Below are 23764 nucleotides of genomic sequence, written 5' to 3'. Positions count from 1 at the left end.
CTGCACTCCAGCCTAGGTGACAGAGCGAGGCTCCGTCTCAAAAAAGAACTATAATGCACTGGGAAAACATAAGATATTATCTATCTTCAATAAACAAGAAGAGTCAAAAAATTGCTTTTCACCTTAAGTTTTGGATATATGTAGCGCAAAGAATCTGCAGTTCCCATGTCAGCATCATCAGGAATACACACAATATCTGGCTTCATTTTCATCTTGAATTCTGCACATAGAGCCTTTTGAACATCCCTGGTTGTAACCACAATGACTTCTATAAGACAAAAGAAAAAAAGAAAGAAAAACAAAAACTTATTCATGTAGACAATGGTTTCACTATTTCAATTAGATTTGGTCTATTTCTAGGTGTAATAACTGCTAATATTATTGCGCCTTTTCAATGTGTTTTACCTGCATTCCCCCAATTAATTCTTTTTTTTTTTTTTCCACAGACAGGGTCTCACTCTGCCACTCAGGCTGGAATGCAGTGGCACTATCGCAGTTCACTGCAGCCTCAGTCTCCCAAGATCAGGCAATCCTCCCACCTCAGCCTCCCAAGTAGCTGAGACTACAGGCATGTGCCACCATGCTTGGCTAATTTTGTATTTTCTGTAGAGATGAGGTTTCACTCTGTTGCCCAGGCTGGTCTCCAACTCCTGGGCTCAAAGGATCCGCCAGCCTCGGCCTCCCAAAGTGTTGTGATTACGGATGTGAACCACTGCATCTGGCCTCCCCCAATTAATTCTTACAACAATCTCATCTTACAAATGAGGAATCTTGGATTAAAAGACACGCTGGCTGGGCGCAGTGGCTCACACCTGTAAATTCCAGCACTTTGGGAGGCCAAGGCAGACGGATCACTTGAGCCCTGGAGTTCAAGACCAGCCTGGGCAACATGGCAAAACCTTGTCTCTATTAAAAAACTCCAAAAAACCAGAGGTTTAGGTGGGAGGATTGCTTGAGTCTGGGAGGTGGAGGTTGCAGTGGGCCAAGATCACCCCACTGCACTCCAGCCTGGGTAACAGAGTAAGTCTGTCTCAAAAAAAAAAAAAAAAACTTCAGGTCTATATGAATGGTGCCCACACTTTAATATATTACATGCCACTTTTCCTTGATATGAAGAATTCAGAAGAACATTCATCAAAAATACAAATGGGAAGAAATACAAAAAACACTCTGGGAAGCCAAGGCGGGCAGATAACTTCAGCCCAGGAACTCAAGACCAGCCTGGGTAACGTGGCAAAACCCTGTCTCTGCCAAAAAAAAAAAAAAGAAAGAAAGAGAGAAAAATTATCCAGGTGTGGTGGCGTGCATGTAGTCGCAGCTAATCGGGAGGCTAAGATGGGAAGATCGTTTGAGCCCAGGAGGCAGAGGTTGCAATGAGCTGAAATCATGCCACTGTACTCCAGCTTGGACGACAGAGCAAGACTCTGTCTCAAAAAAAACAAAAAAACCAAAGGGGGCCATGCGTAGTGGCTCACACCTGTAATTCCAACACTTTGGAAGGCCCAGACAGGCAGATCACTTGAGGTCAGAAGTTCAAGACCAGCCTGGACAACATGGTGAAACCCTGTCTCTATTAAAAATACAAAAAAATTAGCCGGGAGTGGTGGCACATGCCTGTAGTCCCAGGTACTCAGAAGACTGAAGCAGGAGAATTGCTTAAACCTGGGAGATGGAGGTTGCAGTGAGCTGAGATCACACCACTGCACTCCAGCCTGGGTGACAGGGTGAGACTCCAACATTTTAAATCTTCATTCAATACAAAGAGAGAGCTATTAAGCTACCACCCCTTCCTATTGGAGGCAACTCTAGTAATGGAATGAACACTGGATCACAAGACTGGGCCTCAGGCTTTGGCACTCTGATTTATTATATCTAAATATAGGACACCTCAAACTCAATGCGACCAAAGCTGAACTCATTATTTTAATGAAAATAAAATTCATTAAAACCTTTTCCTGGCCAGGCACGGTGGCTTATGCCTGTAATCCCAGCACTTTGGGAGGCTGAAGTGGGCAGATCACGAGGTCGTGAAATCAAGACCATTCTAGCTAACACGGTGAAACTCTGTCTCTACTAAAAATACAAAAACTTAGCCGGGCATGGTGGAACACGCCTGTAGTCCCAGCTACACAGGAAGCTGAGGCAGGAGAATCACTTGAACCCGGGAGAGGTTGAACCCTGGCGGAGGCTGTAGTGAGCCGAGATCGTGCCACTGCACTCCAGCCTGGGTGACAGAGTGAGACTCTGTCTCAAAAAAAAAAAAACAAAACTCTTCCTTGTCTGCTATTCCTTTTCCTACTTAATGGCATAACTATCTACCTAGTTACCCAAGCAAAAAGTATAGAGGATCACTAGACTTTAAAGTTCTGGAAGTCAGGGCCTGAGCTGTCTTTTCAATTCTGTACCTCCATGCTTAATATATAACCTGGTACTTACATCAAAACAAAATTTAAAACATATATATATTATGTATCAGATAATACAAATATTACCTGATACATAATAGATTCTCAGTAAGTACTGACTATCAGGCATTTAAGAGTCTCAATCTGTCTTTCTGATATCCTTACAGAGTTCGTCTTGGATCACTGTGGACATCAGCTCTGTAACAACAACACTTAGTGCTATCCTCTCAAACTTTTTCACACAGCAATAGAGTACTCCTACATTCCTTAAAGAAGTAATCTTCAGCCAATGAGTTCTAGTCACCCTCATTCTCATAACGCTGACAAATCATGGGGATTAAATCTCCTAAAAGTTTTATGAGTTCACAGCTCACTTTGTCATAGCTCACCTTCAAATCCAACACGCTCAAGCAGGTTCAATGGGTACCAAATTAAAGGTTTGTTCCCAACTGGAAGCAGAGGTTTGGGAATGCTGGAAGTTAGGTCTGTCATCCGAGATCCTCCACCTACTGCCATCACTACTGCTTGAAATTCCATTTTTACAAACTGCAAGTACAGAAAAAACAATTAACAGAAAAAAAACCAATGTAACAAAAATCAAAGCACACATAGTACTAGCCTATTTTTATTTAGGTTACTGATACCCACTATGTCAAATGCATAATTTCCAATTCTAGCAATCAGAGTAAGAAAAGCTTAGCTGCAGATAAACATTATGTCTACCAATATGTATTCTCAGTTTTATCCTTGGTAAAAGTGGGAGGGTAGGAATGAAGGGGCCTTGCCCTTGAGTTATTCACAATTAAGTGGAGAAGACAAATTCAGTAAATCACAATATATGTCATTAGTGCCACAGCAGAAAAATATCCAAGATACAGTGGGCATACAATAAAAGGAACACCTAGTTTTCACTGAAAACACAGAGAAGTTTTTATAGGAAGTGATGCTTGGGCTGACTCTGAAGAAGTAAGAGTTTACCAAGTGGAGTTCTGATGTGTGAATTTTTATTCTTTGAAAATATTAGGCTGGGTGAGGTGGCTCACATCTGTAATCCCAGCACTTTGGGAGGCTGAGGTGTGTGGATCACATGAGCTCAGGAGTTCGAGAGCAGCCTGGGCAACATGGCAAGACCCCATCTCTACCAAAAATACAAAAAATTAGCCGGGCTCTGCCTATGGTTCCAGCTACTTGAGAAGCTGAAGTGGGAGGATCATTTGAGCCTGAGAGGCAGGTGTTACAGTGAGCCGAGATTGGACCACTGCACTCCAACCTGTGTGACAGAATGAGATCCTGTCTCAAAAAAAAAAAAAAAAAAAAAAGAGAAAAAAGAAAATATTAAAAGATGTCCGACTAGAATTAACAGCAGAAACACAAGCATGTTAGGCTTCTGAAAAGTATGAAATGACTTAAGACTCCTCCAAGAATTCAGCCTTCGGCTCATCTTATTCCTCCAATTTTTAAAGATATCACTATAAACACAAACGTAGGCTTGTATCTGAACCTAGATTTACAGAACACAATTATAAAAACAAACCAAACTGTTAATTCCTTTTTTCAAACTCAAGGTAATAAACAAACCTATTCGACTTTGAAAAGAATCTCTTTACAGAAACTACCACAGAACAGAGGCACAGTAGAAGGTCATAAATCTTTATCTATATATTTATTTTTGGAGATGGAGTTTCACTCTTGTTGCCAGGCTGGAGTGCAATGGCGTGATCTCGTCTCACTGTAACCTCCACCTCCCGGGTTCAAGCGATTCTCCTGCCTCAGCCTCCCGAGTAGCTGGGATCACAGGCATGGCCACCATGCCCAGCTAATTTTGTATTTTTAGTAGAGATGGGGTTTCACCATGTTGGCCAGGCTGGTCCCAAACTCCTGACCTCAGGTGATCCACCTGAGTTGGCCTCCCAAAGTGCTGGGATTACAGGTGTGAGCCACCGTGCCAATCCTATTTATTTATTATTTATTTAGAGACAGAGTCTTGCTCCATTGCCCAGTCTGGAAGTGCAGTGGTAAGATCATGGCTCACTGCAGCCTCAACCTCCCGCACTAAAGCAGTCCCCCTGCCCCAGCCTCTGGAGTAGCTGGGACTACAGGGGGCCACCATGTCTGGCTTTTTTTTTTTTTTTTGAGACGGAGTTTCTCTCTTGTTGCCCAGGCTGGAGTGCAGTGGCGTGATCTCAGCTCACTACAACCTCCGCCTCTCAGGTTCAAGCGATTCTCCTGCCTCAGCCTCCCAAGTAGCTGGGATTATAGGCATGCACCACCACGCCCGCTAATTTTGTATTTTTAGTAGAGACAGGGTTTCTCCATGTTGGTCAGGCTGGTCTCAAACTCCCAACCTCAGGTGATCTGCCCACCTCGGCCTCCCAAAGTGCTGGGATTACAGGTATGAGCCACGGCACCTGGCCGCCTGGCCAATTCTTTTAATTAATTTTTTATAGAGACGGGGTTTCACTATGCTGCCCAAGCTGGTCTCAAACTCCTGGCCTCAAGCCTCCTGCCTGGGCCTCCCAAAGTGCTGAGATTAGAGGCATGAGCCACTGTACTTGACCGATCTTTATTGATTTAAACTGAAAGTACTTTCTCTGACTTACAACAATGATGTAATTTTAAAAACAAATGTGTTAAAATGTAACGTTCAGAAGAAACAATCTATCCAACATCAAATTGCCAAATAATGTTGCAACTTTACTATAATTATTATTACTCCTGGGCCCAGCACATCAACATCTAAAGTGCAGCACTTAACACCTACTATACCCAAGGCACAAAGTGAAGGCTCTTGCATAACATTCACAATATAAAGATATGGTAATTTAGATTCTAGCAAGCATTGCCTCAGAGTGTAATTTAATTTCATTTTGGCATTATATAACATCCACCACATCTAATGTTATTATGAAAAGAGCACCGGACCCTTAAGAGTCAAAAGATGAGCTGGGCGCGGTGGCTCACACCTGTAATCCCAACACTTTGGGAGGCCCAGGCGGGTGGATCACCTGAGGTCAGGAGTTCAAGAGCAGCCTGGCCAACTTGGTGAAACTCTGTCTCTACTAAAAAAATTTTTTTTTTTTTTTTTTTTTGAAACAGAGTTCTTGTTCCCCAGGTTGAGTGCAATGGCGTGATCTCGGCTCACTGCAACCTCTGCCTCCCGAGTTCAAGCGATTCTCCTGCCTCAGCCTCCCAAGTTGCTGGGATTACAGGCATCCACCACTATGCCTGGCTAATTTTTTGGATTTTTAGTAGAGACAGGGTTTCACCATGTTGCCCACACTGGTCTTGAACTCCTAACCTCAGGTGATCCACCTACCTCGGCCTCCCAAAGTGCTGGGATTTCAGGTGCAAGCCACCGCGCCCGGCCTCTACTAAAAATATTTTTAAAAGTAGCCAGGCATGGTGTCAGGTGCCCGTAATCCCAGCCACTCGGGTGGCTGAGGCAAGAGAATCACTTGAACCCGGGAGGCAGCGGCTGCAGTGAGCTGAGATCACACCACTTGCACTTCAGCCTGGGCGACAAAGTGAGACTCTGTCTCAAAAAAAATAAAAATAAAAAAGAGCCAAAAGACAGCCGGGCACAGTGGCTCATGCTTCCAGCACTTTGGGAGGCCAAGATGGGAGGATTGCTTGAGCCCAGGAATTCTAGAACAGCCTGGGCAATATGGTGAGACCCCATCTCTATAAAAAATTAGCCAGGTATGGTGGCGCATGCCTGTAGTCCCAGATACTCGGGAGGCTGAGGTGGGAGAATCACCTGAGCCTGGGAGGTTAAGGGTGCACACCACTGCACTCCAGCCTGGGCAACAGAGTGAGACCCTGTCTCAAAAAAAAAAAAAGAGAGTCAAAAGATGACTTTGAGTCACGATTCTGACACTCGTAGGTGGTGTGATCAGGGGCCTGACATTTAAAACTCTCAGTGTCCTCGGCTTCTAGAAGGAAGCCTGGTGGTTAGGTTCACAGACCATAGAGCCAGAACGCCTAGGTTTGAATTCTAGCTCTACCATTTATTATTAGCTGTGTGAACTAGGGCAAACTACATAACTTTTCTATGCCTCAGTTTTTGCATTTTATGATGGGGATAATTATAGTTTCACTTCACAGAGTTGTTGTTAAGATTAAATTTGTTATTCTATGTAAAGCAGACAAAATAATGTCCATCCCATGAGAAGCACTATATTCGTATTTGCTTCATCAGACAGAGACTAGATCATGGAAAGCCTTCGTACTAACTGAGCCATGCTGCTTCATAATTCTGGTCTCTGCACTGCTACTGTTGCTTCCTAGTCTGCCTTTCTCTTGCGTCTAGTAATCACCTATTAAACTTTGAAGACAGCTCAAGAATCCTCTTGCCTACAAAGCCATTCCTAACCGTTCCCACTCCTCCAGAAGTGACTCCTTTTCCCGAACTGCTTCCACTCTGCCATGTGCAGATTCTCTTAGCCTTTGCAGGGTTTCATTGCACATATGTGTTTAAATGTGTACTTAAGTGTAACATTAATGTCTTTTAAATGTCTATATAAGAGTCTAAGAGTGACTTTCTTGGACTGTGTGTGCATCATCACTGTATTCCCAGTCAGATGCCAGAAATCAGAGTGGAATGAGGACCCGTGAACTTCACAACTGTGTAAGAGTCAAACTCAAACATGTGCATAAGAGCATTAGAACCCAGGTCACTAGGAACTGAGGTTCCAGCTCTCAAGGAGGCCCTGGGTGAAGAAAGGCAACCTAGGAAGCATGAATAGTTATCATGAACATAACTAATCATGCTACCAGGCAGACTGTCAAATGCTTATGTCACTGCCACGACTATGGGTGACGGGAATCATGGCAACGAGTCTCGCTGCCTCCCAAGCTTTGGAGAGGGTGTTCACCGCATCTCAGACTTGCCTGCATCACAGCACTCATGCCTTTTCCAGTTGTAAATAGATAAGAAAACTATCAGAATTGGTCTGTCATTTCACGTGTGCTGCCTGAAGGCAGAGACCTCACTGCATTCCTCCTTGTATTTCACTGCCCTGCACCCAAACAACTAAAGGCAGGCTGGATAAATGAATGCAGGGCTGAGGCTGAAAGAGCGCAGGCACAGTGCTAAAGGCGTCTGGTACCGGTCTGGTGCTCGCTCACTCGCTGTGACTTTAAGCAGAACCTCCCCTCCCCGAAACTTCGTTTCTTTCTTTCTTTTTTTTTTTTTTTTTGAAACGGAGAGTCTCACTATGTTGCCCAGGCTGGAATGCAGTGGCGCGAATTAGGCTCACTGCAACCTCCACCTCGTGGGTTCAAACGATTCTCCTGCCTCAGACTCTTGAGTAGCTGAGATTAGAAACTTAGTTCCTCCATCTGTTGCATAAGGTGGTTGGCTCGGATTCTCCCCCAACCTCCCTTCTACTTCGGACACAGCTACACCGGGTCGAGCAGGGAGTCGAGCTGACAACTTCGGGGCTCAGCACCCTCTCCTACCCCTTCGGGTCCACCTCGGCCCAGTTCGACATGCCCGCCTCCCTCAGATGAGTAGCCCCACCGCGCCGCTCACCCGGGTCAGCCAGCTCGTGCGCGGCCTGGCAGGGCAGAAGTCACAGCTATACCTCAGCTCCCCGCACGCCGCAACCGCTCCCAGCGCTCTCCACGCCGCCTCTGACTGACAGCCCAATGGCGCAGGCGCGCGATGGCCGAGAAACTCGATGGAACGCGCAGAGCAGACCCATGGAGAAGGGACGACCGCCGAGCGATGGATGACGGAGGGGAAGCACACTCTGCGGAGAGGAGGGGAGGCGGGGCCGGAGGGGGCGGGGCCACCGAGAAGCATTCGACACGTGTGTCTCTCTGTCCATTAACATGTTACCAAAGCCTTTATGAGCATTCCTCCCAGTGCAGGGTGCCGGGAACCCAGACGGAACAACTCAGCCTCTTCCCTCAGGGAGTAAGTCTAAGACCTGGCTTCGAGTACATTCCGTGAAAGAAAGCTCATTGGGAGCCGCAATTTTGGCTAGCTAGTGAAAAAACACCGAATGCCCCTGCAGGCGTTGCCAGGACTTCCTATTTGTAACAGGGCCACTCACGTTAACTTTAGCCATCAAAACTGGGGGCGGCTGGGCATGGTGGCTCATGCCTGTAATCTCCGCAATTTGGGAAGCTGAGGTGGGAGGATTGCTTGAAACTGGGAGTTCAAGACCAGCCTGTGCGAGAGAGACTCCAGTCTCTACAAAAGTAAAAATTAGCTAGGCATGGTAGTGTGTGCCTGTAGTCCCAGCTGCTCGGGAGGCTGAAACAGGAGGATCGCTTGAGCCCAGGAGTTCGAGGCTGCAGTGAGCTATGATCGGGCCACTGCACTCCTGCCTAGAGGACAGAGCGGGACCCTGGTTTTTTTTTTTTTTTAGTTTTTATTTCATAATCATAAACTTAACTCTGCAATCCAGTTAGGCATGGAAAGGAACAAGGAAAACGTGGAACCTAAAGGGAACTGCAGCAAGAGCACAAAGATACTGCGAGCAGGCCAGGTGCGGTGGCTCACGTCTGTAATCCTAGCACTTTGGGAAGCTGAGGCAGGCAGATTGCCTGAGCTCAGGAGTTCAAGATCAGCCTGGGCAACATGGTGAAACCCGTCTCTACTAAAATACAAAAAAAAAAAAAAATTAGCCAGGCATGGCGGCGTGCACCTGTAGTCCCAGCTACTCTGGAGGCTGAGGAAAGAGAATTGCTTGAACCCGGGAAGTGGAGGTTTCAGTGAGCCGAGACCGTGCCACTGCACTCCAGCCTGGGAGAGGGCGACAGGGCAAGACTCCGTCCCCCCCCCAAAAAAAATACTGCAAGCAAATGGGGTGAAGGGGTGCTCTTCTGAGCTACAAAAGGAATGGTCTGGTGGTTAAGATGAAACACAAGCCAAACTTGTTAGAGTTGTCCACAGTCAGCAATGGTGATCTTCTTGCTGGTCCTGCCATTCCCGGACCCAAAGTGCCCATGGCCTCCACAATATTCATGCCTTCTTTCACCCTGCCAAAGACCACATACTTGCCATCCAGCCACTCAGTCTTGGCAGTGCAGATGAAAAACTGGGAATCATTTGTGTTGGGTCCAGCATTTGCCATGGACAAGATGCCAGGATGTGTATGCTTTAGGACGAAGCTCTCGTCATCAAATTTCTCCCCATAGATAGACTTGCCACCAGTGCCATTATGGCATGGGAAGTCACCACCCTGACACATAAACCCTGGAATAATTCTGTGAAAGCAGGAAACTTTATAACCAAATCTTTTCTCTACATTGCTCAGAGCACGAAAGTTTTCTGCTGTCTTTGGAACCTTGTCTGCAAACAGCTGGAAGGAGACGCGGCCCAAGGGCTTGCCGTCGACAGCGATGTCGAACACGGTGGGGTTAACCATGGCTGATAGTACAGAACTACTGGCGTCGGTGGCTGCATTTGCAATGCCAAGACCCTGCTTTTAACAAAACAACAGTAGGCCAGGTGCGGTGGCTCACGCTTGTAATCCCAGCAGTTTAGGAAGCCAGGCAGATGGATCCCTTGGGCCCAGGAGTTCGAGACTAGCCTGGGCAACATAGTGAAATACCCTCTCTACTAAAAATACAAAAATTAGTCAGGTGTGGTGGCGCACTGTGGGGTTCCAGCTACTTGGAAAGCTGAGGCAGGAGGATCGCTGGAGCCCAAGAGGCAGAGGTGGCAGTAAGCCAATATGGTATCACTGCCCTTCAGCCTGGGTAACAAAGAGACAGGATCTCTAAGTAATTAAAATAAATATTAAAAAATGACGAATAGATAATAAAATAATTGTTGTTCTAAGCTCTACGGTTTGGAGTGGTTTATCAAGTTGCACTAGATAACAGGACCAATGGCCATTCTCTTTTTCCCATGCATTCCTGCAATTTCCTAATCTTTTGAAAGCTTCCTTTTTTTTCGATTAATTAATTTTTTTTTTTTTTTTGAGACAGAGTCTCACTCTGTCACCAGGCTGGAGTTCAGTGGCACAATCTCGGCTCACTGCAACCTCTGCCTCCTGGGTTCAAGTGATTCCTGCCTCAGCCTCCCGAGTAGCTGGGACTACAGGCGTGCACCACCACGCCTGGCTAATTTTTGTATTTTTAGTAGAGAAGGGGTTTCATCAGATAGGCCAGGATGGTCTTGAACTCCTGACCTTGTGATCCGCCTGCCTCGACCTCCCAGAGTGCTAGGATTACAGCCGTGAGCCACTGTGCCTGGCCTGATTAATCTCTTAAATCTTGAGTAGCTTTAGCTTCCTGCCAGTTAAAAGGTAGAGTATGATTTCTGTAATAAAAATAAAGGAGCTTGACTTCATTCAACAATATTTATTCATTTATTTTTAGAAATGAGGTCAGCTTATGCTGCCCAGGCTGGACTCAAACTCCTGGGCTCAACGATCGTCTTGCCTCAGCTTCCCAAGTAGCTAGGACTACAGGTATGTGCCATGGAGGACTGGCTTCAACAATATCTATTGAGTGCCTAGTATGTGCCAAGCAATGTCTTAGATGCTTGGTGTTGCAGATACAGCAGTCAATGATTAGGACTTGTCATTTTTTCCAGAAGGAGGTCTGCTTAGACCCTGAAAAAAAAAGGGGGGACTCATATCCTAAAACCAGCCTATCTTTGCCTTGCCATGAACTGACTGGTCTGGCCACAGGAGGCCTAAAGTCTGACTACCTCTCTATGGAAACACAGAGATATTCTCTCTTTGGTATTACCTCAAGCGAGACTTGGAAATTACAGCATGGTTTTGAGGTAAGAACTAATTATAAGTAAGAACAGCAGTCAGCCCCATATCTGCCATCCATTTCAAATCCTTATGTTTAAACTAGCAAAAGTTTTTCAAGGAACTAGAGGGCTTTCTCTTCTATTGTGGAAAGTAGTTGAGAGATTGCTTCAGTTTAAACTCACTTTAAATTATTCCCTGAGGGCAACAATTCTCAAACTTTTTCATCTCTAGACTCTTTATTCTTAAAAATTACTGAGGACCCCAGAAAGCTTTTGTTTATATGGATTATATTTATCAATATTTACCATATCGAAAAAAAAAATTATCTTTTTGAGACGGAGTTTTGCTCTTGTTGCCCAGGCTGGAGTGCAATGGCACGATCTCAGCTCACTGCAACCCCTCTGCCTCCCGGGTTCAAGCGATTCTCCCGCCGCAGCCTCCCGAGTAGCTGGAATTTACAGGCATGCGCCACCACACCCAGCTGATTTTGTATTTGTAGTAGAGACGGGGTTTTTCCATGTTGGTCAGGCTAGTCTCAAACTCCTGACCTCAGGTGGTCCGCCCGCCTTGACCTCCCAAAGTGCTGGGATTACAGGCATGAGCCATTGTGCCCAGCCAACTACGTCTTCAAAACAAAAAGTTGAGTGAGATGAATGCCATTGTTTCACCTTTTTGAATAGTCTCTTTAGGGTCTGGCTTAATAGAAAACAGCTTGATTTTTCCATTATTGTGATATATTATTTTGGTTTAATTATATCACAAAAATGTGACTTCACATAGATACATAGTTGGTAAGAGATAGAGTTTTTATAGCCTTTTCAGATAATTATAGGTATTCTTTGACACTATACCAAAATTCAATAAGTGGTAGTTTGTTAAAGGTTTGTTGCAATATAGAATCGGAAATTATATCAGTGAACATTTTGTACCTTGTTACAATACTTGCACTTTGAATGGACATTTTACCCATGCATGACCTTACAACTTGGTATACTAATAATATGTAAAATATTCGTTCACAGAGTTATGCAGATCTTCCTAACATTGACTCATTATACAATATTTTAAAATCACATTTGTTAATATCACTAACAATCTCATCAGAAAAATTCTTAAATATTAGAAAGCTGGGAAGCTGATGATGACAGATACAAGTTTTATAAAATTCTAATTTTTGGCCGGGCACAGTGGCTCACGCCTGTAATCCAAGCATTTTGGGAGGCCGAGGCGGGCAGATCATGAGGTCAGGAGATCAAGACCATCCTGGCTAACACAGTGAAACCCTGTCTCTACTAAAAATACAAAAAAATTAGCCGGGGATGGTGGCAGGCGCCTGTAGTCCCAGCTACTCGGGAGGCTGAGGCAGGAGAATGGCGTGAACCCGGGAGGCAGAGCTTGCAGTGAGCCGAGACGGCGCCACTGCACTCCAGCCTGGGCTACAGAGTGAGACTCCGTCTCAAAAAACAAAAACAAAAACCCCCCAAATTTTAATTTTCTCTTCAAAGCTCAAATATTATCATTGGCAGCAAATACTATTAGTGGTTTCCCTTGAAGTAACTGGCTCACTTTGTTTATACATTGGCAGGCATAGTTGGTCAGTTGTTCTTTTTTTTTTTTTAATGAAAAACCATAATATGCCCTTCATTTGCTTTTAGCTATTTCATAAACATCACAGATAAACTGGACACAGTTTGCGATGCAACTTAGAAAAATTTCTTTTTCCATAACATAAACATGTCAATCTTTCCCTTTAGCGCCTTCTTCCACTCCCCCTCCACTGTGCTGAAGAGATATTGAGTTCTTCCAGATTTTTGCTTAGCTGGGTGGTTTCCGAACTCAATGGACTCTCTAGGTAGGTAATTCCTGCACAGGGCTTTCCTGTCACTGGATTTATGATTTTTCCAACTTTGAAAACAATCTCGGCCAGTTCATGTTTCACATGCTTTGTTCGTGGAACAGGTAAAGCTCTGAGAAGCACAATATCCCCAACTGTGCACTGCTGAAGGGCATCGTGAGCAAAGTAGGTTTTCCTCTTATAGTAATACTTTAATAAATAGGGATCCAGAACAAGCCTGGTCACTCTCACTTTAGCAGTCTTTTGCATTTTTGTCCCAATCACCTTCCCCACGATCCATCTGGCATGGATGGATGAATGAACTACGGACATTATGTGGCTTTGGTCACCTCTGCCACGACTGTGCAGCCACCTCCAGTTGTTCTTTCGATTCAATACAGTGCTCCATGAAAAAGCAGTAGTTCAACTCGCAGCTCAAACTATCACAAAACTGTTTCTCTTGGAGACAACCATCATACTTCTTTTGTATGCACAGAAGGGTTAAATGTGTACTTCCCATCTCATCATACAGAATATTAAAAAGACACGTACTCAGTAAACTAGGATATTTGGTAGCAAAAAAAAAAAAAAAAAAAAAAAGGGCCGGGCACAGTAGCTTACGCCTGTAATCCCAGCACTTTGGGAGGCCGAGGCAGGTGGATCACAAGGTCAGGAGTTCAAGACCAGCCTGGCCAACACAGTGAAACCCTGTCTCTACTAAAAATACAAAAATTAGCCGGGCAAGGTGACGTGTGCCTGTATTCCCAGTTACTTGGGAGGCTGAGGCAGGAGAATCACTTGAACCTGGGAGGTGAGGTTTCAGTGAGCCAAGATCATGCCACTGCACTCCAGCTTGGGCAACAGAATGAGACTTCATCTCAAAAAAAAAAAAAAAAAAAAAAAAAAAAAAAAAAAAAAAAGACATGTACTCAGGCCAAGGTTTAATAAAATTAATATAGTTTACTGCTTAATCAAAGACCTTCTTAGGTGTAACTGACTTTGTTTAATTTTTTTTTCTTTCTTTTTTTTTTTTTTTTTGAGATGGAGTCTCACTCTGTCGCCCAGGCTGGATGGAGTGCAGTGGTGCGATCTCGGCTCACTGCAGGCTCTGCCTCCCGGGTTCACGCCATTCTCCCACCTCAGCCTCCCAAGTAGCTGGGACTACAGGCGCCCGCCACCACACCCGGCTAATTTTGTTTTTGTATTTTTAGTAGAGACGGGGTTTCACCATGTTAGCCAGGATGGTCTTGATCTCCTGACCTCGTGATCTGCCCGACTCGGCCTCCCAAAGTGCTAGGATTACAGGTGTGAGCCACTGTGCCCAGCCTGTTTTTGTTTTTGAGACAGAGTCTCACTCTGTCACCCAGGCTGGAGTACAGTGACATGATCTCAGCTCACTGCACCCTCCACCTCCCGCGTTCAGGCAATTCTCCTGCCTCAGCCTCCCAAGCAGCTGGGATTACAGATGTGCGCCACCCAGCTAATTTTTGTATTTTTAGTGGAGACGGGGCTTCACCACGTTGGCCAGGCTGGTGTCAAACTCCTGACCTCAAGTGATCCATTCATCTCTGCCTCCCAAAGTGCTGGGATTACAGGTGTGAGCCACTGTGCCTGGCCAATTTTTTTTTTTTTTCTTTAAGACAGGGTCTCGCTCTGTTGACCAGGCTGGAGTGCAGTGGCATGATCTTGGCACGTCTGCCTCCTTGGCTCAAGGGATCCTCCTACCTCAGCCTCCCAAAGTGCTAGGATTACAGGGGTAAGCCACTGCGCCTGGCCTTAATGTTTATTCTAATTTTTTTAAAAGTGTATGGGACTAAAAAATAAAATGACTATTGTAGAGTTTGGTGCCAATGCTTCGATTCATGCTCAATAAAGCACCAGAAGTTTTACCCACCATTGCTTTGGCACCATCAATGCAAATATCGATATGATGAAAAAGGTAAATATATTTTAATATTATTATGAAAATAGTTCTGACCTGATAGATCCCCTGAAAGGGTCTTAGGGATTCCCAGGAACCCATGGAGTACATTTAAAGAGCCGCTGCCTTATGGATTCCTCCTGGCTCTTACTGCTTCTAGCACTTACATTATGGCACTCACCATAAAGGATTGTTATCCTCTTTTCCATGTCTTCTCTATCACACTAGGAGCCCCTTGAAGGTAAGTGCTATATCTTATTTGTTCCTGTCTCCCCAGCACCTAGCATAGAACCTGGGACGTGCTAAGTGAATAATATTGGATGAATTGAAATCTTGCAAATTTTCCCTTGACTTCCCATTTGGTGGTGGGAAAACTGGGCTGACAGCCAGGTTGCTGACAACATCTCTTCTCCCGAACTTTCCTCCTCACTGTCAATTCATATTATTATCCATGTCTAGCCCCATGCTTATTTATTATTATTATTTATTAAGTACACAGGAAATACTTAATAAATGCTTATTAAATACAGGGTATTCCCTAAAATGTTTGTTTCGTCTTGACTGCAATTATTCTCATTTCTTCCCTAAGGGATATTTGTGTGTGTGTGTGTTTGTGTGTTCATATGTGGTGGGGGAATAACTTAACAAGGGTAAGCTCTCTAAACTGTGGAAGACAAAGGAAATCTTTCAAAATTTGGGCCTTGGCTCACAAACACTCTTCCCACGGTCTGCTAGAGATCTCTCTGGGAATTTGCTGGCCACCTCACAATATTCATCTACTCCATTTGGCCAGAGACTTGTCAGTGGGGCAGGGAATTATTGTTTTTAGAGTAGTGAATGAAAGATATTCCACTTTGGCAAACAATTGCAGATCCTAAAATATTTGCATTTTATTGATTGATTGAGACAGGGTCTCACTCTGTCACCCCGGCTGAAGTGCAGTGGCACGATCACAGCTCACTGCAGCCTTGACCTGCTGGGCTGAAGCGATCTTCCCACCTCAGCCACCAGAGTAGCTGTGACTACAGGTGCCTGCCATCATGCCTGGTTAATTAAAATTTTTGTTTTTCATAGAGACAAGGTCTCACTATGTTGCCCAGGCTGGTCTCGAACTCCTGGGCTCAAGAGATCCCTCAGCCTCAGCCTCCCAAAGAACTAGGATTACAAGCATAAGCCACTGCACCCAGCCTTGCGTTTTATTTTTGTACATAAGCCCAGTAATTGCCCAATAGATCCATGATAAGTTAGAGATAAAATGATGCTACAGTATTTAACAAAAGGAGCTTGGAAAGAATCTTCATTAATTAGAACTTTAGTATTTCTTTTCAAGCACACAGAATTTTCTTCATTGGTGGTTTTAAAGGTCAGAATCTGGGCATTCATGTTCTAAAATGGTGAGTAACTTTAAAAAATAAGAGATTTAATCAATTTGGTGATTTTTTTCCCCCTTATTGAAAACGACTTTTCAACTGGCTGATTTTTCCCTTGTTTTTAAATTGGAGCCTAGCACAGTGGCTCACACCTGAAATCCCAGCACTTTGGGAGGCCAAGGTCAGAGGATGGCTTAAGCCCAGGAGGTTGAGGTTGCAGTGAGCCAAGATCGTGCCACTGCAGTCCACCCTGGGCAATAGAATGAGACCTTTTCTCAACAAACAAACAAATAAACAAGCAAAACCCAAAAACCATGACACCAAAAAAGAATTACCTTATGATCCAGCAATACCACATCTGGGTATATATCCAAAGAAATTGAAATCGGAATGTTGAAGAGATATCTGCACTCCCATGTTCATTTCAGCATTATTCACAATAGCCAAAATAAGGAAGTAACCTAAGTGTGTATTAATGGATAAACAGTACACACACACACACACACCACACACACACACAGTGGAATATTATACAGCCTTTAAAAAGAAAGATCTTCTGTCATTCATAACAACATGGATGGAGAACATTATGCTACGTGAAATCAGCCAGGCACAAAAAGAAAAACACTGTATGATCTCACTTATAAGTGGAATTTGATTTTGGCCAGCCATAGTGGCTCATACCTGTAGTGCCAGCACTTTGGGAGGCTGAAGTCAGAGGATCTCTTGAGCCCAGGAGTTTGAGACCACCCTGGGCAATATGACAGAACCCTGTCTCTACAAAAAATACAAGAATTATCAGGGGTAGTGGAATGCACCTATAGTCCCAGCAATGCGGGAGGCTGAGGTCGTAGGATTGCTTGAACCCAGGAGGTCAAGGCTGCAGTGAGCCGTGACTATGCCACTGCACCCCAGCCTGGGCAACAGAGCGAGACCCTGTCCTTGGGGGGTGGGGAAGTAGCTTTTTCACTGACTTTTAATTCTTTCTTTCTTTATTTATTTTGAGCTGGAGTCTCACTGTGTTGCCCAGGCTGGAGTGCAGTGGTGTGATCTCGGCTCACTGCAACCCCGCCTCCCAGGTTCAAGTGATTCTCCTGCCTCAGCCTCCCAAGTAGAGTAGCTGGGACTACAGGCGCCTGCCACCATGCCCAGCTAATTTTTGTATTTTTAGTAGAGATGGAGTTTCACTACGTTGGCCGGTCTGGTCTCGAACTCCTGACATCAAGTGATCCATCCACCTGCCTCAGCCTCCCGAAGTGCTGAGATTACAGGCATGAGCCACCACACCCATCCTAATTATTTATTTTTAATTATTATTATTATTATTATTAGTAGTAGTAGTAGTAGTATTTTTGAGAGGGAGTCTTGCTCTGTCACCCAGGCTGGAGTACAGTGGTGCAATCTCGGCTCACTGTAACCTTTGCCTCCCAGGTTCAAGCGATTCTCCTGCCTCAGCCTCCCAAATAGCTGAGATTACAGGCATCTGCCACCACACCTGGCTAAATTTTGTAGTTTAGTAGAGATGGGGTTTCACCATGTTGGCCAGGCTGGTCTCGAACTTCTGAGCTCAAATGATCCACCCACCTTGGCCTCCCAGATTGCTGAGATTACAGGTGTGAGCCACCGCACCTGGTCTTATTTTTATTTTTAATTTTATTTCTTTTTGAGACAGAGTTTCGCTCTTGTTGCCCAGGCTGGAGTGCGGTGGTGCGATCTCGGCTCACTGCAACCTCCTCCTTACAGGTTCAAGCGATTCTCCTCCCTCGGCCTCCCAAGTAGCTGGGATTACAGGCACCTACCATCATGCCTGGCTAATTTTTGTATTTTAGTAGAGACGGGGTTTCACCATGTTGACCAGGCTGGTCTCGAGCTCCTGACCTCAAGTGATCCGCCCGGCTCAGCCTCCCAAAGTGCTGGGATTACAGGCGTGAGCCACCACGCCCGGCCTTATTTTTATTAAGATTTTTTTTTAGACAGGGTCTCATTCTGTCCCCCAGACTGTTTCATAGAAACAGAGAGGGCTAGGGGGTGGTAAAAGGGAAGATGTTGATCAAAGGGTGCAAAATCTCAGTAAGACTGTAGGAACAGGTTTTAGTCAACTATTGCACTGCATGGTGACCACAGTTAATAAAAATGTATATTTCAAAATCGCTAAAAGAATAAATTTTTAACATTCTTGCCACAAAAAATGATTAGTTGGTGAGGTGATGGATATGTTAATTAACTTGATTGACCCTTTGTGTAATGTATACATAGACCAAAACATCATATTGTACCACATAAATATATACAATTATTGTGAATGAAAAATAATTAATTAAAAAAATTTAAGGCCAGGCGTGGTGGCTCACGCCTGTAATCCAGCACTTTGGAAGGCTGAGGCGGGCGGATCACCTGAGGTTGGGAGTTCGAGACCAGCCTGACCAACATGGAGAAGCCACATCTCTAGTAAAAATACAAAATTAGCAGGGCATGGTGGCGCATGCCTGTAATCCCAGCTACTCGGGAGGCTGAGGCAGGAGAATCGCTTGAACCTGGGAGGCGGAGGTTGCGGTGAGCTGAGATCGTGCCATTGCACTCCAGCCTGGGCAACAAGAGCGAAACTCTGTCTCAAAAAATAAACAAACAAATAAATAAATAAATAAATTTAAAGGTGGAATCTGAGCACAGAAAGGTTAAGCAACTTGCCCATGGTCAACAGCTGGTACGTGGCATAGCCAGAATATGGATATAGTCAAGCTGATTCCAAAGAATGTGCTCTTAACTAGTACACAACAGAATATTGCCTCCCGATGGTATATATCCAATATAGGTTCTTCCATAAAGAAAAAATTTTGAGCTCATAAACATTTTGAGGTTTAAAAATCAAAACAACTGAACCCATAGAGATAGAGAGTAGAAGGATGGTTACCAGAGGCTGGGAAGGGGAGTGGGGGGATTAAGGGGAAATAAGCATGGTTAACGAATACAAAAAAGAGTTTGAATGGGTAATGCCTTGTGTTTGACAGCACAACAGGGTGACTATAGTCAATAATAATTTAATTGTACATTTAAAAACAAGTAAAAGAGGCCAGGCATGGTGGTTCACACCTGTAATCCCAGCATTTTGGGAGGCTGAGGTGGGCAGATCACCTGAGGTCAGGAGTTCGAGACCAGCCTGGCCAACATGGTGAAACCCCATCTCTACTAAAAATATAAAAATTAGCCAGGCATGGTGGCTGGCGCCTGTAGTCCCAGCTACTTGGGAGGCTGAGGTGGGATAATCGCTTGAACCCGGGAGCTGGAGGTTGCAGTGAGCCGAGGTCATGCCACTGCACTCCAGCCTGCAGAGCAAAACTCTGTCTCAAAAAACCAAACCAAACCAAACCAAACCAAACCAAACCAACTAAAACGGTATAATCGGATTGTTTGCAACACAAAGGATAAATGCTTGAGGGGATGGATACCCCCATTTACCCTGATGTGAATATAACACATTGCATGCCTGTATCAAAACGTCTCATGTACCCCATAAATATATAGGTTTATAAATATATAAACCTACTATGTACCCACAAAAATTAAAAATAAAAAATTATTGGCCAGGCATGGTGGCTCATGCCTGTAATCCTAGCACTTTGGGAGGCCGAGGCAGGCAGATTGCTTGAGCCCAGGAGTTCAAGACCAGCCTGGGCAACATGCTGAGACCCTAGCTCTACAAAAAAAAAAAAAAAAAAAGTTGGCTGGGTGTGGTGGTGCATGCCTGTAGTCCCAGCTACTTGAGAGGCTGAGGTGGGAGGATCACTTGGCCTGGAGGTGGAGGGTGCAATGAGCCAAGCTTATGCCACTGCACTCCAGCCTGGGGGACAGAGTGACCCTGTCTAAAAAAATAATCATAACAAAAATAAATAAATTATTTAAAAATTTGGCTGGGCGCAGTGGCTCATGCCTCTAATCCCAGCACTTTGGGAGGCTGAGGCAGGCGGATCCCCTGAGGTCGGGAGTTCGAGACCAGCCTGACCAACGTGGAGAAACCCCATCTCTACTAAAAGTACAAAATCAGCCGGGCGTGGTGGCGCATGCCTATAATCCTAGCAACTAAGGAGGCTGAGGCAGGAAAATTGCTTGAACCTGGGAGGCAGAGGTTGCGGTGAGCAGAGATCATGCCATTGCACTCCAGCCTGGGCAACAAGAGCAAAACTCCATCTAAAAAAAAAAATTACTAAAAAGTTTTTGAACTTTTTACATTAGAAAAGAACATACATGAAATTAAAAGGCAAAGGACAGACTATGAAAACATTTGCAACACCTGACATGATGGACAAAGGGATTAGGATATAACACCTTAGTTACTGAGTCAGTTGGCTTTGGAGCTGGCAGACTACCATCCTAATCTCCATCACTTAACCACTTATCCTGGGCAAGTAATTTAATTCCTCGTTGCTCTAGGTTTCTCATCTGGAAAAGGGCATAATAATAGTACTTACTTCACAGAGTTGTTGAAAAGATAAAACAAGAGAGTAAATGTATGTTACTTAGCACAGTGCTTTGCTAAGAGGATGATCAGCAACCACCAAGCTTTTATTATTTTAGTACCATGCAAAGGTTGCTACAAATCAATAAGAAAAATATAATGAAAACAACAGAAAAATGGACAAAAATATATGAAGTGTAGCTCATAAAGAAGAAAAATAATGGCTCCATATAGTAAACAAACCAATGCAAATAAAATATAACAATTTTACCATTTTCCAGCACACTGAATTGACAGAAAACATTTTTCAGTGTTAATGCTCAAAGGTGGTGAGAGTTTAGGAAATAGACACTAGAGGGAATGAAAATTGATTCATCCTTCTTACAGGGCAATTTCGCAGTTTGATGAAGTCATTTTAAGAAGTTATTCTAAGGAAATAAACAGATATTGCAATGGTATATGCATGAGGATGCTTATTGCAACATCTGTAGTTTTTAGTGTTGAAAATTTGTGAACAATCTTAATGTCCATCTGTAGAGGTTTTAAAATAAATACAAATTATGAAAGTTCCTTATAATGTAATACAATTGCCGCCTATAAAAATAATGGTCGGCCAGGCGCAGTGGCTCATGCCTGTAATCCCAGCACTTTGGGAGGCTGAGGCAGACAGATCACATGAGGTCAGGAATTCGAGACCAGCCTGGCCAACATGGTGAAATGCCGTCTTTACTAAAAATACAAAAATTAGCCGGGCGTGGTGGTGGGCGCCTGTAATCCCAGCTACTCAGGAGGCTGGGGCAGGAGAATTGTTTGAACCCAGGAGGCGGAGGTTGCAGTGAGCCGAGATCACACCACTGCACTCCAACCTGGGCGACAGTGACACTCTGGATAAATAATAATAATTATTATAATTATAATTATAATAATGGTTAAAATGAGTGCCCCCTTGGCCCAGTCGTCATCATTTCCTGCTTTAATTAATCCCCGCCACCTGTCTCCTTCTCAACCCATTCTCTACACAGCCACCAAGGCAAATATAGTTACGTCACTTTCTTGCTTAATGCCCTCAGGGCTGCTCATTATAAAATCCTAAAACTGGCCTTTTAAGACTGGAGTCTCATTTCTCTCTTTCTTTTACACTCCAGCAACACAGTACTCAACAGGCTTCTCAGTTGCCCTTTGTGTTGAGTTACATGCCTTAGGAATTTCGCATTTCATTGAGCTGCATTGGTTAGAACGATCCTGTTCTGTCCCCTAACAATTTTCACTTCTTTGTAGCTTTTACAAAAATTTTCTTAAGTGTTGTTTATGCAACTCTTTGTTTGTATATGTCTCTCCCATTAGAGTTTAAATCCCATAAGGGTAAAAATTATCACTGCTTTAGCCACGATTTTATCCATTCACCTAGTGCAGTGCCTGACCTAGGTGCTTGATGCATATTAGTTTATTGAATGAATGAATGAAGGGTTAAATGAAATGCAGGCTACAAAATATACAGTTTGAGTAAAAGAGGGACTAAAGAGTTCATGTGACCGTACCAGGCACAGAAACTGGCTACTTCCTGTAGGTGCACTTGGCCCGGGCCCTTTCCTGAGGGGAGAGAAGGGAGAGGTGCACCTCTGACCTGGGAAGAGCAGAGCTGGGTGGGAGTGGTGGCCTTGGGGGTTTCCGTGCCTTCTGCTTCCTGGAAGAGAAGGGGGTTCACCACCCAAGGTGCAGGGGGACAGGGGAGGCGGTGGCAGCCGAGAGACTGAACTATCAAGTTCCGTGTTTTGGGATAGGTCTCAGGGTGCACACAGTGCAGGCAGAGATCAACCTCTTGCACAGTAAGCTTCCCAACTAGGGCAGCATCAGGGTGTGCCCTAGAGGACAAGAAGGGGAAGAGTTGCCAGGGTGAGACTCCGCCAAGCCACTTATCTGGGCAATCAGCCACCACAAGGTCTCACATTGTACCTGGACTCTGAGACGACTGGGACCCTGGGGCTGTGCTTGAGAGCATGACTGGCCACTGTGGGGGTGTAGGGGGACTGTTCATACACAGGGTTCTCCCTGATATTCCTTTTTTTTTTTTTGATACAGGGTCTCACTCTGTTGCTCAGGCTGAAGTGCAGTGGCATGATCTTGGCTCACTGCAACCTCCACCTCCCGGGCTCAAGCGATCCTCCCACCTCAGTCTCCCAACTGGCACCACAGACACGCACCACCAAGCCCTGCTCATTTTCGTATTTTTAACAGAGACAGGGTTTCACCACATTGGCCAGGCTGGTCTCAAACTCCTGGGCTCAAGTGACCCGCCCACCTCAGCCTCCCAAAGTGCTGGAGTTCCAGGTGTGAGTCACCATGTCCGGCCCCAGGTACTTGTTCTTGAAGACTACTCAGGCCTATAATCCTAGCACTCTGGGAGGCTGAGGTGGGAGGAATGCCTGAGGCCAGGAGTTCGAGAACAACCTGCTCAACATAGGGAGACCCCCATCTCTGCAAAAAATTACCCAGAAGCGGTGGCATACTTGTGGTCCCAGCTACTCAGGAGGCTGAGGTGGGAAGATCACTGGAGCCCAGGAGGCCCAGGGTGGAGTGAGCCATGATTGCACCACTACACGCCAGCCTAAGCAACAGAGACCCAAACAAACAAACAAACAAACAAAAACCCAAAAAGGTCTGCACCGGGTTGGGGGCAGGGTAATAAAGATGCTACTTCCTCCACTGCTGTCAACAACACTGACCTGGCTGGTTTGTCAGCCCTCCCAAGTCTCTGTCTTCTATGATGTCAAATTCTTCTGCCCACTTGGTTCCAGAAGTGGACTCCCATCCTCCAAATCACCATATCCATGCCAGAAAATGCCAGGCCAGCCTGTTTGCTTGTCTTCCCTTTTCTGCGCAGTGGGGCCCTTACGTCTCTGCTCAGCCCCAGATGTGTAACTGTGCAGAGTTTGTCACTGAGAAGCCTCTACTTGCACTTCACATCCATCTTCTTGGCTCCGAGTAGGGCACTAAAGTCGATTTCTCCTTGTGATCCCTGTCCCTAAGCCCAGGGCCCAATAAACACATTCTGAAGGAA

At 45.0% G+C, this 23764-nt stretch overlaps 2 protein-coding genes and 1 pseudogene across 2 annotated transcripts in view; all 3 read right to left on the bottom strand.

Annotated features, from left to right (window-relative positions):
- EIF2B3 (eukaryotic translation initiation factor 2B subunit gamma) overlaps positions 1–8162 on the bottom strand; it is a 140673-nt gene extending 132511 nt beyond the window's left edge. The window contains exons 1-3 of the mRNA XM_054490475.2: positions 7939–8162; positions 2795–2951; positions 123–268 (exon numbers count right to left, since the gene is read on the bottom strand). Coding sequence (XP_054346450.1) covers positions 123–268; positions 2795–2942 — 294 coding nt within the window. The 5' untranslated portion in view covers positions 2943–2951; positions 7939–8162. The remainder of the gene's footprint in view (positions 1–122; positions 269–2794; positions 2952–7938) is intronic.
- A 1131-nt stretch (positions 8163–9293) lies between these two features.
- LOC129037961 (peptidyl-prolyl cis-trans isomerase A-like) lies at positions 9294–9784 on the bottom strand (annotated as a pseudogene).
- Positions 9785–12878: 3094 nt separating this feature from the next.
- Positions 12879–13364, bottom strand: LOC129045106 (small ribosomal subunit protein uS17m-like). The gene has a single exon (XM_054503402.2). It carries the CDS (start codon positions 13293–13295, stop codon positions 12879–12881), a length of 417 nt encoding a protein of 138 aa, XP_054359377.1. The 5' UTR covers positions 13296–13364.
- Positions 13365–23764: the final 10400 nt, after the last annotated feature.

This window comes from Pongo pygmaeus, chromosome 1, assembly GCF_028885625.2.
Source record: "Pongo pygmaeus isolate AG05252 chromosome 1, NHGRI_mPonPyg2-v2.0_pri, whole genome shotgun sequence".
NCBI lineage: Eukaryota > Metazoa > Chordata > Mammalia > Primates > Hominidae > Pongo > Pongo pygmaeus.
This window is presented reverse-complemented; position numbering and strand designations above follow the sequence as displayed.